This window comes from Lutra lutra, chromosome 11 (assembly GCF_902655055.1).
Source record: "Lutra lutra chromosome 11, mLutLut1.2, whole genome shotgun sequence".
NCBI lineage: Eukaryota > Metazoa > Chordata > Mammalia > Carnivora > Mustelidae > Lutra > Lutra lutra.
In genome coordinates, this window is record NC_062288.1 from 93,777,005 (window position 1) to 93,795,042 (window position 18,038).

At 47.7% G+C, this 18,038-nt stretch overlaps 1 protein-coding gene across 1 annotated transcript in view; it reads right to left on the minus strand.

Moving 5' to 3' along the window:
• KIAA1549 (KIAA1549 ortholog) overlaps nt 1–9,983 on the minus strand; it is a 134,371-nt gene extending 124,388 nt beyond the window's left edge. Inside the window, exon 1 of the mRNA XM_047695063.1 lies at nt 9,703–9,983. Coding sequence (XP_047551019.1) covers nt 9,703–9,859 — 157 coding nt within the window. The 5' untranslated portion in view covers nt 9,860–9,983. The remainder of the gene's footprint in view (nt 1–9,702) is intronic.
• Between the last annotated feature and the right edge of the window lie 8,055 nt (nt 9,984–18,038).

Consider the following 18,038-nt stretch of genomic DNA (forward strand, 5'->3'; position numbering starts at 1 on the left):
ATCCCGGGACTCCAGGATCATGACCTGAGCCGAAGGCAGTCGTCCAACCAACTGAGCCACCCAGGCGTCCCCAAACTCCCACTTTTATGCTGCCTATTTCACCTGCTGGGAACACTGTTTCCCCAAATGCCTGTTTGGCTCACCCCTCACCTCCTTCAAATCTTAGATTAAATGTCACTGTTAAGGGTGTGCCATGCCCTCCCCCCGACCACCACCAAATTCATATGTTCAAGTCTTAAACCCCAGTACCTCAGACTGTGACCTTATGTGAAAACAGGGTCACTGTAAATGTCATTAATTAAGATGAGGTCATACTGGGATAGGATGGCCCCAATCCAACATGACTGTGCTTATAAAAGGGGAAATTTGAACACAGACATGCACACAGGGAGAAGGCCACACAGAGATCAGAGTTGTGCTGCACAAGCCTAAGGAACTACCAGAAGCTCAGAGACACGCTGAGAACAGACCCTTCCTTAATGCCTTCCGAAGGAGCACTGCCCTGCTGACCTTGATCTAGGACTTCTGGCCTTCAGAACCATGTGACAGTAACTTTTGTGTAAGCCACTCAGTTTGTGGCATTTCGTTACCGCAGCCCTAGCATACTACCACACTCGCCTTCTCCGTGAGGCCTCCCTAAAACTTCAACTCCTCACACCCAAGCCTTTTCTCTGCCCTGTTCCTTCCTGGCGCTTATGGCCTAGGAACCCAGCATAGGGTTAAGCGGGTTCACCCATGGATCAGAAGGGCCCACCACAGCGCTGGCACAGAGCAGTCACTGGAGAAAGATGGGACCAGTAAATGAGGAAACAGCACAGAAGAACACAGCTGGAGCTCAGGAAGCTTACTGTGTCGTGGACGCCGACAGGGAATAAAGAGACACACAGGAGACGGTGCTGAGCACCACGGAGGAAACTAATGCAGAGTCTGGAACAAGGAATTATGAAGGAGGTCACTGTATTTTTTAAAACTTAGTTAGAGAAAGCTTCTCTGACCACATGAGATCTGAGCAGACCTGAAGAAAGTGGGTAGTAAACCGTGTAGATGAGATCAGAGATAAGAATATTCTAGGTAGAGGGAATGGTACACCCACATCAGTGCAATGAACACATATTATTTTCCTAATCAGGAAAAAAACAATAAACTACTGTAGTAGTGAAAATTCATAAAAATATTTAAAAGCACCATTCCAAGGGCTAGGGAAAAAAATCTGATTTTATAAATTCCCAAGACTCTATTCAGCCTCCCCAGCCCAGTCCCCTAGCCCAACCTCCATCAATAACATGAAGATGATGAGGTGAGGTGAAAGGTAAAAGGTGAGATGAAGGACGAGGTGAGACAGGTGAGGTGAGAGGTGATGGGGGAGGTGAGATGGGAGGGGAAGGGGTGAGGTGAGAAGTAAAGGGGGAGGGGTGAGATATGAGGTGAGGGCTGAGTTTAAGGGTGAGGTAAAGGTGAAAGGTAAAGGGTGAGAGGTGAAGGGTGAAGGACGAGGTGAGAAGGGAGGTACAATAAGAGGTGAGGGGAGGTGATGAGTATGAGATGAAAAGTAAAGGGTGAGGTGAGGGGTGAGGTGAGAGGTGAGGTGAGGGTGAGATGACAGATGAGAGGTGAGGTGAGGAATGATGGGTGAGGTGAAGAGTGAGAGAGGTGAGGTGAGAGGTAGGTGCAGTGAGTCGGGGGCGGTCAGGGTGAGGTGAAGCAGTCCTGAGGCAGACAGGCCTGGACATCCTAGCTGATGCCACAGGCCAGATGCAGGGGCTGTGACTCCTCTCCTGGCCACCAGGCTCTGACCTGCCCCTTCCCTGTCCCCATGCAGATCTGGCCTCTGATGGTCTGCAGAAGCCCTTGCATCCCGCCTCTCACCTGAGCCCACTGAACACCTGTCGTGCGCTCCTGCCCTGTCCCCAGACTGTGGCTCTCAGCTCTCACAAGCGTCCACTTCTGCTACCCAACCAGCGAGCCCCCACCCAGCTTCACTTTGTTTTTGTTTAATAATTGTGGTTAAACACACACACACATATAACATGAAGTTCACCACATCGACCTCCCACTTCTGCGCGCACAGCTCAATAACGTTAAGTATATTCACACCGGTCGTGCAACCAACCAATCTCCAGAACACGTTTCGTCTTGCGGAACTGAAACTCTGTCCCCACCCCACACTACGCCCCCATTCCCTCCTCCACGCAGCCCCTGGAGAGCACCATGTCCCCGGGATGCTGACAACTCCAGATACCTCACGTAAGAGGACTCATGCTGGTTTTGTCTTTTGGTGACTGGCTTATTTCACTTGGCGGAATGTCAAGGTCCGTCCATGCTGTAGCGTGTGTCCGAATTTCCTTCCTTTTTTAAGAAGGAATAACTCCATTGTGTGTATAAGCCGCATTTTGTTAATCCGTTCATCTTCTGACAGACACCTGGGGCCCTTCCACCTCCACCTCAGCTTCGACACCTGTTTGCCTCAACGAGCTCCACGTGCTCCCACAGGCCTCCACAGCCAGCCGCCCTGACTCCTGCTATCGGGCAGAGAAATTAAGGGCTAGAAAAAAGGCTCCCAAACACACTCAGGCTCAATGGGGGCTTGGGGGGGGGGGGTGTTCTGTGGGGAGAGGCGGAGTGGGACCAGCACTCTGACTCGCACATCCAGCCAGACACCAGCTCAGCTCTGAACCAACTACTCTGCTCCTGCTCCTTCCCCCCGTTTGTGCAACCAACTTAAAATCTGGGCTGGATTTTTACAAGGTAAAGCCTTCTCAGTAACTGGGTAACAACAAAAAATCTTTGAAATGCACCCAGCCTCAAGGAGACACAGCCTAAGCCAGAGCATCTCAAACCTTAGTGCGCGCACAAATCCCGGGTGAGGGGTGGTCAGAGGTGAACTCTGGGTAGACGTGGGGAGGGACCAGACACTGTGCCTTTCTAACAAGCTCCCAGGGGCTGCTGATGCTGCTCGTCTGTAGACCACACCTGGAGTAGCAGAGGCCTCGCGACTTGGCCACCAGTTCACACCTGTCTCCTGGGCTTTGCCCAAGTTCGCCTCAAAGCTGGCTTCAGAAGATGGTTTGTTTTGTATGTTTGAGGCTTCCCCCTTTGAAAGCTCCCCAGCGGTATTTACCCAGTGTTTTAAAGCCCTTTAGGCTGTCTGGCTCTGAAGTTAATCCTAGCGCCCAAAACCATGGTGATGAAGTGTCGCTTCCACAGGCCCAAACAAGAGACAGGAGAACAAAGACAGAAGCAAGGAGTTTTCTAAATGACTCCACACTGCTGGGCACCCCCCGCCCATCATCTGGAGCAGGAGCCTCCCCAGTCGGACCTCGCACTAAGACTTGCCAGGAGGTAACCCAGGAGCACTGTCGCCCGCTCACTGCCCGCCAAGGCTCTGGGCCATCCAGGGCTGCTGGGGGGGAGAGCAGACCGCAGGCTCCTGACCACTGAGGCATTCACCTCTTCTCAGTTGTCTCGGGAAACCAGCTGTATTTTCTCGAGCCCCCAATTCCTCCCCTGCTTGCCGTCCTCCCAAAAAGTCATCTTGTCTACCTCTCTCTACAAAGCTACCCTCTCCTCAATGCTTCTGTCTGCAGGTTAGCCCCCCCCCATTTCTCCCTCCTGCCCCCTTTCCACCACCTCTTTGAGCCCCACTCCGTGTTGCCGTGCTCCTCTCTATTTCCTCAACTGCACAAGTGGTCCCTACCTTTCCACACCCTCTTTTACCATCCCCTAACATTCTGCCCTATTTCACTCCTAGAACAAACACAGCAGCAGCACCACCACCCCATCCCGGCCCAAAGTGGCAGATGGCCGGCAATCAGCTGCTGGTCTGTCACCAGGAAGCACACCCTGAGGCTGAAAAACCTGTGTGGGCTGACCCTCCGTCTGAGGTGGGTACATCTCAGTCTTCAAAAGTTGAGTGCCTGAGGGGGACAGGGAGGCCCCAGGCACTTGGAGAGCTGGGGATTAGCAGCCATCTACCAAGTGGTATGGCCGTATTTCAGTATTTTCACAACCAGCCAAATGGCCATAATGAATGAATGGGTTAAAAATCAGGGCGGATCTAGAGAATCATTTTGTCCTGAAGTTGCCTGGTCAAAGGCAGTAGGGCTCTTGTACGCTATTCACACAGACTCAGTCCCTAAGGCAGGTGCATCTCAAGGTCCCTGAAGATCTGGAAGGGCTCCAGAGTAGTGCGGGCTGACTCAGGCCGCGGGGATCCAACACCACTTGCTCCCAGATGGTTGGAACAGGAGGCACCACCTCTTGGCCCAATGCTTCCCAAACTTCAAGTGCATGTTCGAAATCACCTGAGGAGCTTGTGAAAATGCAGATTCAGACTCAGGAGGTTCGGGGTAGGACCTGAGATTCTGCATTTCTAACAAGCTGTGGCCCACGCTTTCAGAATAAGTAACAAGTTTAGATTTTCACTAACGAGGAGAAGCAATGCCTGAAGCCATAAGCCACAGCATTAGCGCACCTGAAGCATTATCAGTGAAAATGGATAAAAGGAAGAGACAAAAAGAAAATACAATAGAGCAAAGTATGTGTCCCACGGGTGGGGATGCAGGAGGGAAGAGCAGAGGAGGATATTTTTAAAAACAAAAAGAATTGAGGGGCGCCTGGGTGGCTCAGTAGGTTAAAGACTCTGCCTTCGGCTCAGGTCATGATCCCAGGATCCTGGGATCGAGCCCCGCCTTGGGCTCTCTGCTCAGCAGGGAGCCTGCTTCCCTCTCTATCTGCCTGCCTCTCTGCCTATCTCTGTGAAATAAATAAATAAAATATTTAAAAAAAAAAAAAGAATTGAATGAACTGCCTTTGGCAAGTCACAGGACAGGCAGACATTGACACAAACATTCAACAGAAACAGGACTGTTGCTGTCTGTAACAAGGGCAATCCAAGGTATCCAACATGTGGACTTGAAATATAAGAGGTAAAGGGAATTCAGAGATAATCTCAGCGACCTCTTCTGACACGGACAAAGAAACCCAGAGCAAGGTAACTCTTCCATAGTCACAAAGCAAGTTACCAGCAGAAAAGAGCTCACTAGGGTCTGCGAGCTCACAGTTCAGTGAGCCCCCTAACAAATCATGCAGCTTAAGCCCAAGAAAGCAACCACGTCACTGTGAGCTACGCAACGTGAAACAAATTGGATCGGTTACAGCAGCATCTTCCCATCTGAATCAACCTAGTGTAATTTTAATTACAGTAACTAGCTGCCTCTAGCACCCAGGGCACACTGATAGAAAACCTGTGGCTCCTAGGTCCCTGGTGAGTTTTAACAACTCCCTGGCTGGGTTCTGTTTTCAGGATAAGGGAGGCATTTCCTGACAAAGAGGGCAGCCACTGTTCCCCAGTGGCTAGGACTGAGGTTTAAAATGAAGTCCTCTACGCCCTTTGACTCCCAACCCAAAGAAAACCAAACCAACAAGATAGAACAACAACAACAACAACAAAAAACAATTGCAACGTCACAATTTTGAATCAATCGTTCTAATCACGAAAAGACAATTGCAAGATATTAAGCAGTGTGTCCCCAAAACTTCCAATTACTGGGTGTACAGTCTCTGGATCAGTGGTTCCAAAGTTTAAAGGACCTAACAATCAACTATGACCTTGTTAAAAATGAAGATTCCCAGGCACCACCACTGAAGACTCTAATATAGGTCAAGGGTGAGCCCCAGAAATCTAACTTCTTAACAAGCACCTCCACATCCCTTAGTGATATTGAAGCAGGGGGCTGGGGAATCACACTTTTGAAACATTTAAAGTCTTTGTTTATAAGATACTAAACCAAAAATTACAACAAACATTCACCTCAAAATGGCTAATAATAAGTACATTAAGATAAAAATTTAACATGTCTTGAGAATAAATGCAATGAAAAAAGTTACAAAAAGAAAAGCAGAACAGCAGATTTTGCTAATCAAAATAATCAAAACTTCTGAATTTCTAAATATAAAATTGAAAAGAAAATCCACTGGAAGGGGGAAAAGGCAACCAGCAGGAGAGAAATGGTTGCTATCCTTAACATAAAAAGATTTAAATATACCAACAACATACATGTGAGCAAAAACACAGAGAGAATTCACAGAATACAAATACAAAATATACCAAAATAGCCAACCCAAAAAAAAAAAAAAACTTAAGCGGTGTGGTTACAAATTTATTCTATGAGAGTTTTTTTTTTTTAAGATTTTATTTATTTATTTGACAGAGATCACAAGTAGGCAGAGAGGCAGGCAGAAAAGGGGAGGCGGGGAAGCAGGCTCCCCACTGAGCAGAAAGCCCCACGTGGGGCTCGATTCCAGGACCCTGAGATCAGGGCCTGAGCCAAAGGCAGAGGCTTAACCCACTGAGCCACCCAGGCGCCCCTCTATAAGAATTTTAAAAATAATATCCAATGCTGATGATGATGAAGTGAAACAGGCCACTGTGTAAGTTACTAAGGTTTATTTCAGCATCACGGCTGTACAGAACAAGTCAATTCATTCAACAACCACTTACAGAGCACCTAGTAGGCACCCAACACACTGATTCAGCCTCATGAGTCTTAGATTTAAATTGCATTCTAATTCCCCTTTTAGAAACATATGCTAAACACACACACACACAGAAATACAAAACCTTATCTACATAGCTATTCATCATAGCATTATTTATAACAGCCAAAAAAGCTGGAAATAATAAAAGAATAAGGAAATTATTAGGATGAAACAGTTTCCAAACAATATTTAATGAATAGGAAAACGTTTAAGTTAAATATTGAGTGAAAAAAGTAATAAATGCAATTATGCCTATAATTCAGTTTTCACCTTTTGAATGTTAACAAAGAAAAAACTATTTACAGTGCTATCTGTGGGTTGCAGGGTTATGGGTACCTGTTTTCTGTATCTTCTAGTAATTTGAAAATCTCTGCAAAGTTATCAATTTCATAATAACCATTATTTTTAAGAAAGACTTATCCATGAATAAGATGAATAAATGGAATGCAATTCTTTCTTTTTATATTGTAGATATAGGATCCCCCAAAAAATGCAATCAAAAGCAAGTCCAAAGTAATTCACATTGTTTCCACAACAGTGAACAGTCAAGACCAAATTTATAAAGTGTTTAAACAAACAAAAAAGAGCACATTCAAGATTCTGAATGAGACAGAAAGAGACAAGAAATCAATAAAACACAGAAATTTAAATAAAGACTGAAATAAGGGGACCCACTGAAAGGTGGACTCCATTTAACAGAAGTTAACAAGGAAAGAGAAGCCTGAGATCATTTTCCGTCAGCCTTGAAAGGGACTGCTGCCTAACCCAGGAAATCCCACACAGGATTAAGACATGCCATTTTCTGAATCAGGCTCTTTAGAAACAGAACCACTGCGGCAGGGTTCAGCAAAGCCCCCCATCCCCACTCCGATGGTGAAAAGGAAACACTCAGGACTGGGAGCCAGAGGGTCCTAGTGGCACAGAGAGCAGACATGGGCCAACTGAAATGCAACCTCTTCCTAGGACCAACCAGCACACACCATCAGGAAGCGACCCTCCACCACTGTGGCTCGTCACAGCCTTTAAGAAGTGGGTCAGGGGCTACATTTAAGATGTTTTTTTCTCGAAGGAACAGTCCATGCACGGATCTGCACCTGCTTTGAGTTTCCAACTGGATCTCTGGGGACAGACCCAGGGTCCTCTACTTCTTCAGCTGCTATTCTATCACCTGGTCTAGAAGTAATTGTACAAACCAGTGGAGCCCAAAACACAAATTACTGAAAGGAAGACGTCTCCACCTCTGTAATGTCAGCTCTAGCACAGAAATACACTGAATTTCATGTGTCCAGGGTGAATATTTGTATTGGGGGTTGATGGGAAACAGGAACGACTAAGAGAAGAAACTTACAGAGGGACAGTGCAAACATCTCCGCTATATACTTTAAGTTTATCAAAAGAATTACTTATTCTCTGCACAACATCTGTGGTATGTGCACATGGGGAAGCTGTGCAGAAGTTAAATGCATAGAGTCTGGAATCAAACTAACCTAAACTCCTGAAGTCTTAGTTTCCTCATCTGTAAAATGGGGCTAGTCCCGCCCAACTCACAATGGGACTGGATTGTGTCTATAAAATGCAGCATCTGGCACCGAGGAAGCACTCAGTAAATGGAAATGATTAATGTTGGGTCCCTTCACAGATGAGTCCATTAGTATCAGATGGGCTTTCTTTGCAGATGAAAGCCAAGGGCACTCTTCATGATTCTCTCTTCTCACAGAAAGCCCTGATTCTCCTCTCCTCTGGACACGCAGGGCTGGAACACACAGAGGGCGGGACTGGGTCCTGAGCCGCTAGGTTAGGAAAGTTGTTTGCACTCTGCGAGAGACCTGTTTTGTGGCCCCAGCTCTGGCAGGGCTCCCGGAGCCAGGGTTCCACCCAGCCACGGGAAATCTTTGCGGTAGCCTCAGGTGCCTATAAGCCTACAGGTCACAGGGCAGCAAGGGGTAATGGAAAAGCAATGAGTCTGCACCAACTAGCCAGTGACCTTGACCAAGCCAATTTTCTATCACTCTCCTCTGTAGTAAGAGGAGAGGTTTCACTCTGTGATCCCCAAAGTCCCTTCTTGTATTTCTATTGTACCATCCCCTGGGGGACACTGGTTATAATTCTGACAGTGATGTCCCAGGGACACCTTCAAATGTGTTCCAGTTCCTTCCAAAGCCACTTGGCAGTCCTTCGGCCCTGCCCCCACGAAGGGAGCGTTTGCAGAAGCTTCCATGGCTCTGTTTGTGTTCACTGGGCAGCCGCTCTCCACCCAGAGCTGCTCATTCCACCTCTCCTTCTCTGCCCCAAAGTGGTGGAGGGTGTGTGCTGGGGCAACCACTGGTTTACAGGGTGTCAGCTCAGAGAAGCTTTCCAGAGCATCCTGTGTGTGTGCTCCGTGTGGACAAGTAAACATTTCAGAGAAGCAGTATGAATTAAATCATTTCAGCAACAAAACCCGCCCACATGCTCCTTCATAAATGATGCCTCTTAATTCCAGGGTGACGAACAGTCAGTAAACTGCATCTATTATAAAACAACCCTTCCTCCTTTCATGCCCCGACACTGAAGAATCACAATATTTTCCCACTCTATTGTACTGATGCCTTTGCAGAAGTAATAGCACTAGCTATTTCCCTGGAAAGATCCATGGCCAGGGCGCTTTCCAAGAGATTTTCTTTGAATGTTCTTTGTGTCCTGGTGCACTGGGGGACACCGGCAGCCTGCCTGCATCTGGGGGACGCCGGGCCGCTCGGAGTAACGCAACACTGCTTTAAAGCCCACACACCCAGGCTACCCCTTCGCCCCTACAATGAAGTATTCCCGAACATCTGACACGCCACACTGGCACAGCCATGAACAAATACAATTCCAGTGCCTGCGTTTTGCAGAGAAAATAAAGGCACATTTGGAGAAGCCAAAGACCCGCCTCGGGCTCCGCGGATAACAGGAGGGCTTTGCAGACCTTTAGCAAGACTGGCCAGAATCCGTTCGCTCTCTCGTTGTATTTTCGCCGTGCCTTTTATTGGCTGGGCCCGAGAAGAACGGAAAAGCATCTCAAGAAAGGAGGGCTAGGGAGCCGTGGAGAATAAAAGAGGGTGGGCGGGGAAAGCAGGATTTTTTTGAAAATAACAGCAATAAAAAAGGGCAGGGTCGCGGCCCGAGGGTCTCGGCGGTGCTTACCTGGGGCGCACGAGGCCGGCCGGGCCAGCAGCAGCAGCCAGAGGCCGGGGAGCAGCAGCCCGGGGCGGCGGCGGAGGCGGCGGGCGCGGCGGGCGGAAGGCCCGCGGCCGCTCGGCCCCGGGACCAGCGCGACCCCGGCGCGGGTCTTCCCCTCCATGGCCGCGCCTCGGCGTCGGCGCCGCGCCCCCAGCAGTCCCGACCGGCGCCCCGGCCCGGCCTCGGGGCTCCGCGCTGTCGGGCCCGGGAGGGGCGGCCGCTGCGGCTGCGGCTGGGACGGGGCGCCGCGCACCGGCGCGGAGGGAGGCCGGCGAGGCGGGGGCGGGCCGGGGGCCGGAACCGCGGACAGGGGCCGCCAGCCGCACGCCGGCCTCGCCGCTCCGCCCCCTTCGGAGCCTCCGAGCGGCTGCTCGGCAACGCGCGGGCCCGGGCGCGGGGAAGCTAGCACCACCTCCCGGCCGGGCCGGCGCCTGCCTGCGGGGCTGCCAGGCGGCGAGCGCGGGGCTCGGGGCGCGCCGGGGCTGCGCCGTTCGGGGCCGGTGCCGGGTCTCCCCCAGGTCCCGCCTCCCTGGAGGGGGGCTCCGGGGGCGCGGGGGAGGGCGGGAGGCCTGGGCCGGGCCGGCGGCCAGTGCCGCCCCGCCTCGCACGGAACCCCGGGGCCAGCCGCCCGGGTGGCCCCGCGCGTTCCGCTCCCGGAGGCGCCAGGAGGGAGGGAGGCCCGCGAGGAGGGGGTGAGAGCCGGAAAACCTGGCCGGCCCCGAGAGCGGCGGGCCTCACGCTCCTGCTCCGGCGCCTGGCTTCGCTCTGCTCCGTTCCGTGCGGGGCAGCAGGTGTGAGCGGGGCGCCTGCGCTCGGAGGACAGCCTTCGGGGCTGCGGAGGGGACAAAGCGAAGCAAAGGTCGGGCTCCCTTCCCGAGAGCCCGACGTGCAGTCGAGGAGGTGGGAAAAGCGCGCACACAGCTCCACGCAGCCTTTCTCCCTCCAGAGGTTCTGCCTCCTGTGTGGGTCGTTAAGGAACGACAGGGCGCTCTGGGCCTGGGAGGCCCGCAAACCCCGCACCTAGTAGGCCTTCAGAAGGCGCCTGCTGAACCGAATCGCCGCAGAGCTGGAAGCGCGCCCGTCCAGGCCCTCTTAGGGGAAGCAGCTATCTTGGGCAGGGGAGAGGTCGGAAGATAAGCGTTTGGGGAGTCAGAGTTTGGGGACGAGGGGAAAAGTGGAAAGCCAAGACGGGAGTTAACATTGGTCAAATAGCTGCTATGTGCCAGGCGTCTAACTCCGAACACACCTGGTGTAAAGGTCTTGGAATGTGAACTTGGCAATTTTGGATGTTTGCATACTTTTAGAAGGCTTGCACCAGGCAGGGGACTAAAGGTGTGAGTTGGAGACACTATCTCATTGCCTGGGAAACTGTAGTGGTTAGTGGAAAATGTGACTCATCTCCATTGATAAAAGGATCCCGGTTGCTCTCCAGTCCGGCTCCCCTGCTAGACCCAGCCTGGCGGCTCCAACCCACCTGGGCACCTTGCCCCCTGGCGAGATGACTGGAGAATCAGTAGTAGTCCTTCCTCTGAAGAAGGCTGAGGCACCCTCCTAGAAGTACCTACCTGTTACTTTTGAGGAAGATAATTGAGAATAAAGGTGAAAGTTAGCTTTTGTTGATGTTCCTAATTTGTTTTGTACTTCATTATGCCTCCCATCATAAACAGTGCTATGTTCGTAACAACTGATTCCCCACCAGCTTCCAGAGGGTTCTGCATACCTTGCCTTCAGCCCACAATCTCCAGGTGAGTTCCTCTGGGAAAACACTGCCTATTCAGGCATGTCTGGCCCGGATACCTTGGCCAGAGATCTAGGACCTCTTGTTCAATGCCTTTCTTCACCCTCTGAACTCTGTGTAAACACGTCATTTGACTACAAACCACTGCCTTGGGGTGGTTCTTAAATTGTCTTGTCCTCGAGTATTAGTTTATCGTTTATAAATGTATCCTTTGCTCTCCAATCAAATTAGTACGAAGTTCCAAGATGATGTTATCCAGCTTAGGGATCCCCATAGCACCAGTAAGCCCTCATTATACATTTGTGGTCTTGAACCAGAGTATCTACCTTCCCAGGGAAGCGAGTCAACCTTTCAGATTTGGCCCCGGCCTCCAGAGAGCTCCCACCTACACTGGTACCGGGGTGTCAGAGAAAGAAGGCTCCCTCTCCATTCTCAGCCAGTTTAAAGAAAATGAAATGGTTGCCAAGCCATTAAGAAGGGGTTGACATCAGTGGGATATAAAAATTGCAACTTAGAGATATTAGAAATGACTCAAGGTCACCAACTCTCTATAGGAAGACCCCTAGGGTCTCCTAGTTTCCAAGCTCTGAAGGCATAAAACTGAATGTTACCTCTGTTAGGATTTAATGCATTCTGCCTGAGTGTCTATGAAAAAGTCTCCTGGGGCTCTAATCATCCAGCTAGCAGGTTGTGTGACTTGGAAGTCCAAAGCCAACCGGGTGGTACAAGGTAGGGGCACGTAAGTGTGTAAACACACACACCCATACACACTTGTGCCTGAGAAGAGATTAAGACAAGGCCTCAGGGCATTCATACCAAATGAGGCAAAAAAATAAACCCAGCAAACTCTTCTGAGCACGGTACTATAACGTGTTAGTGCTGGGGGCGGGGGGAGATATAAAAGAAGATTAAAATAGTGATTTTGGATATTATCTCATGCAGTTTTCATTGTATAGAGAAAGAAACCAACCAGGCAGGTGAGTTTATTTACCTAGGGCTGACCCTCAAGTAGAATCCCCATCTCCGTTTTCCAGTAAAATACAGTCTCTGGGTGGGGTGAGGGGAGAATTAGCCTGTCTCCTCAAAAGGTCTGCTGTCTGATTTGGGGAGGGAGATAGGATCAGTGCCACCCTTAAACTTAAGCACAATGGGCCCCAGTTTACGGGAGGGCCAAAGAGGGCCTCCTCCAACTGTACCTCTCCCCACAGGACAAGGAGTCCGAGAAGCCAAAGGAACACCCCAGCAGGAGCCCACATTCCCCCACGGTCTGGTACCCAGGCCCCCAGAATGCCCCACCAGTCAGCCCCACGCTCACTTTCAGGGCCCCTGTGGCCTCTTCTTCCCAAAGGGTGAGTGGGCCAAGGTATGTCTGGTCCCAAGGCAGCCATGGGTAGTTGTTTGCCGGGGAGCGAGGGAACTGAGCCATGCAGGTAGGATGAGATGAGCCCACAAAGCCCAAGTGAATGAAGCCAAGAACAAGGAGTGGGCAGAGAGGGCGGAACAAGTTTCATATTCATACTCATATGGCTTGGCTGCCGTACTACTCAGAATTCCAAGGAGTCTGGGAATTCTGCTTTTGGTTTGTTGTTTTTCTTTTTAAAGATTTTATCTGTTTACTTGAGAGAGAGAGAGCACAGAGGCAGAGGGAGAAGCGGACTTCCCACTGAGCAGGGAGCCCGACACGGGGCTCGATCCCAGGACCCTGAGATCACCACCTGAGCCAAAGGCAGCCGCTTAACCGACTGAGCCACCCAGGAGCCCCTCTGCTTTTGAACCTCGCCTACCAGGTCGTTTTGAAGGTGTGTTCGTCAAGAAAGGAGGAGAATAATATTTAATAGGTTGCTTGTGTGGCATACAAGTTTCTGATATTTCAACAAAATAGGTGTAAACCTCCAGCTGTATTTTTGACCTAGGCCCCTTCATGCTGAGGAGTAGAATAGAAACAGGAAGGACAGACTGACAGCCTGAAAGTTGGAGATGGCCAGAAGGCAGGAGGGAATGGAACAGAGAGCCCTGGACTAGGAATGGGAATAGCTGAGTTCTGAGCTCTCTCACATAAAACCTTTTCTTCTTGGGGAAAACTTACTCTCAAACCTCAGTCTTTTCTTTTCTGATGATAGGCCTGATTATGCCCACTTTGCCTAAAATATACATGTAGCAAATAATCACATTGTATACCCTGAACTTGTACAATGTTATGTGTCAAATCTACCTCCAAAAAGGCTGGAAAGGAAAGGGAGTAAGAACCATTGAACTAGAGGTTTAAGTCAACATTTTCTGCTAAAAATAAGAAGACAGTCATAGAGAAGAGAGAAAGTAGGAGCTGGGGTAGAACAAGGACTCAAATATCTGGACAAAGGGTCTGGACAGAATTTTCTAGGCAGTGGGGTATCGTTAATAATTTTTGTGAGATATTATTAGAACCAGGCACAAGAAGGATTACTCTATTAACATTATATAAGATGATTTGGAGAGAGGACTGCGAGTGGAGAGACCCATTAGGACAAGATCTTAACGGTGCGTGCCTGAAGTATCAGGATCATAACATTTTTCACCATCAAATAGACAGAACTTTTAAAAAATTGATTATATCCATTTGTGCCATAGCGTGGGGAAATAGGCGCTCTTGGATTCTACTCATGGAGGTATAAATTGGTATAGCCATTTTGGAGGACAATTTGGCCTTATCTATCCAAATTTAAAATCAGCTCACCATCTGGTATAGAAAATTCTATATGTAGATATGCTTTTGCGTGTCTCTCTGTTTGTCTTTCTTTCTTTCTTCCTTGGTGTTTCTTTTTTTATTGTTGTTGTTCTTTAGTTAGGCTTACTTCAGACAGGTAAATTCAGTCCAGTAATTCCATCAGATAAAATTCACTGTTTTTAAAATTTACACTTTAATGGGTTCTGGAAAATGTATGAAAAATCCTATAGCCCCCACCATGTTCAAGATATAGAATGTTCCCATCACCTTCGAAAGTTCCTTTATGCCAGCTGGCAGTTTACCCCCTGCCTCTACCCCCCAGTCCCTGATAACCACTGATCTAATTTCTGTCTCTATAGCTTTGCCTTTCCCAGAATCTCCCTAAATGGAATGATACAGTATGTAGCCTTTTGTGTCCACTTTCTTTTAGCTATTGTGTCTCTAAGATTTCATCCACCTTGTTACATGTATCATAATTGTTCCTTTCTACTGCTAACTAGCATTCCATTTAATGGATGTACCACAATTTGTTCATCCATTCTCCAGCTGGTGGACATGTTGGCTGATTTCAGTTTATTGTTTGGGGGGGTTGTTTTTCCTTGTTTGGGGGCTATCATGAATTCAGCTTCTATAAATGTTGCTTCCGTGTGAATATATGTTTTCACTTTTCTTGGGTAAATATCTAGGAATTAAACTCCAAAATTATGTAACAGTTGTATATTTGACTTATAAGAAACTGCCCAATTGTCTTCCAAAGTGAATGTAATACTTCACATTCTCACCAGCAATGTATAAGAGTTCCAGTTGCTCCACGTAATTGTCAGCACTTGCTTTTGTCAGTTGAATTTGAACAGTTCTAGTAGGTGTGCAGTGCTATCTTCTTGTGGTCTTATTTTGCATTTTCCTAATGACTAATAACATTGAGCATGTTTTCATGTGCTTATTCACCATTGATATTTCTTTTTTGGTGAAGTGTCTCTTCAAATCTTTTACTCATTTTATAATTGGATTGTTTGTCTCCTTAGTATGAAGTTGTAAGCATCATTAAAAATCCTGCATACCAAATCCTTTTGCAGATAAGTATTTGAAAATAATTTCTCGTATTCTGTAATTTGTCTTTTCATTCTCTTGATGGCATCCTAAAAAAAATAAGTTTTTAAATTTGATGAAACCCAATTTTTATTTTTTCCTTCTTTATTTTTTTGACTCATGCTTTTTTGAGTCCTACATAAGAAATTTTTACCTAACCCAAGGTCACAGATATTTTCTTCTATGTTTCCCTCTAGAAATGTAATTTTTAGCTCTTATGTTTAGCTCTATGGTCCATCTGAGTCAACTTTTATATTTTTGTGAGATAAGGGTTGCAGTTAATTTTTTTTTGTATATGTCAGTTGTTACAACACCATTGGTTGAAAAGACTCCTTTCTCCACTGAACTGACTTTATACTTTATCAAAATTAATTGCTATGTCTGTGTGGGTCTATTTCTGGACTTCCTACTCTGTTCCATGGAAGATCTATGTATTATATGTGAGAGAAAGCAAGACATTGTATTGTGTAATCCCATTAATGAGAACAAATGTGATTATAAATCCACTGCTTTAAAAAAGTATAAGTGTATCACTGGGTGAAGAAACAGAATTTGGAGAGGAGTTGGGGAGCAAATACATGAAAGGGAATGTTCACTTTTATGAAGAGAATCACTTGCTCTTTACTCTCTATATTAATCCATCTGATTATAGTAATATTATATCATTTGCATTTTTAACACAAGCGTGTACTACTTTTGTATTTAAAATTTTTTGAGAGAGAGAGAAAGAGCACAAGCAAGCATGGAGCAGGGCAGGGACAGAGGGAGAGGGAGGGAGAGAATCTTAAGCAGGCTCCACACTCAGCACAGAGCCCCACAGTGGGCTTGATCTCATGACCCTGAGGTCACGACCTGAGTGGAAACCAAGAGTCAGATGCTTAACTGACTGTGCCACCCAGGCATCCCATGTATTTAAATTTTTTAATAAAAACTTTGTGGTTGGAATGGATATTAGAAATAGATGAGACATATTCCTGGATCTTAAATCAACTGATAAATACAAGGAGAGAAAAAAATAAAGGGTTGACTACTCAGAGGCTCCGAGGTCATTGCTTCTCGGCCTTTTGGCGAAGATCAAGTGCAGAGAGTCTGAGGCCTATGTTAGGATAGATAAAGGCAAGTCAGTCCGGAAGGTCCGGGTTAGAGGGAAAGATCCTTGATGGCAGAGTGGTTGGCTGTGGGAGCCCAGCCAGCACCCAGGGAGCAACGTTAACACAGACTGGGTGAGGGTAAGAGCGTCAGCTTGGGAAATAAGGCAGATGGGCTCAAAACACAGACACAGAAATCATTTGCTCAAAGCTGTTAGCTGCAGATGTGAGGGTAAATGTATCTGGGAGGTAAAAGTATCTGGGAAGACAGGAGAGAAGAAAAGAAGAGGACTGAAGACAGGCCCTCACGAAAGAATTTCATCACGGAAAAGCTGAAAGGGAGTGGAAAAAGGCAGAGAGACTTTGAGGAAAGCTGAGGAGAACAAGGGAAGTGTAGTGTCTTCAAAGGCCTGGAGGGAAGCTTCCAAAGGGAAGGGTCGGTGTCAGGGATGACAAGGACTGAGAAAATCTCTTTGGACTTGATGACTGGTCATTAAAAAGAGACTTTCCGTTGAGATGGCGAGGGTGAGAGACAAAGGAAAAGAAAGAGCTGCTTGTGAAATACTGGCTGCCAAAGAGAATGGTACCCAGTAGGTTTGAGATATATTTTAGGACAGAGAAGATTAAGCATCCCTGCCAAGAGAAGAGAAGATGCCTGAAGACGGTGAGAGGACAAAGTGCAAGAGAAGTTCATTGAGTCCATTCTCAGAGCTAGAGGAGACGGACTCAGAGCAACATGTACGTCTTTGAAAAGACAGGGCCAGTGACCCTATGTCCAGTATGAGGAGAGCGGCTTGATCGAATCATATTCCAGTAAGGAGGGAATGTGTGCTTCTGTTACAATGACTGTGAAGACATGTAGGGCGTGTTTGGGTTATAACGTTAAATGGGACCAAAATGAAATATAAAATGGTTTGTGTGTTAATATAAATGACTAGAAAAGAATTGTGCAACATTTGAGATTGTTGCAGTAACGTAAGGGATTATGAGCATTTTACCCTTTGATGTTGTTGATGGATTTGTCTTTTCCATAAAAAATGTTTGGAATGGGCGCCTGGGTGGCTCAGTGGGTTGAGCCGCTGCCTTCAGCTCAGGTCATGATCTCAGGGTCCTGGGATCGAGGCCCACATCGGGCTCTCTGCTCGGCAGGGAGCCTGCTTCCCTCTCTCTCTCTCTCTCTCTGCCTGCCTTTCCGTCTACTTGTGATCTCTCTCTGTCAAATAAATAAATAAGATCTTAAAAAAAAAAATGTTTGGAATGTCTTCCTCCAAGAGAAGATGATACTGGGTCAAGATAGAGATTTTAGGTGGTCTCCAAAGCGATTTCTCATTCTTCCAACACCAGATGTCTCAGTGTTAGATGACAGGATTTGGACTTGGAAGTGTGAAAACCCAAAAAAGGGAAAGATCAGCATGAACTACAGTAGGCAGGGAAGGTTTCACAGACTGGGTGAGGCTTAGTTGGGTCTTGAACAATGGGAATGAGGGAAAACATCTGTTAAAAAGAGAGAGCGAGAGAGAGAGAAGAAAAGGGTATTGCAGAGAAAAGAAAAGTAGAAAGGCAAGACAAGAGGGTAGAAATGAAGAGAATGTGGGCAGCGACCACTTGCCTTTCTGGAAGAAAAGCCATCTAGAAGGAATTTGGGGACAAAAGAGCAAATACATAGAACTTGGTGAGATTG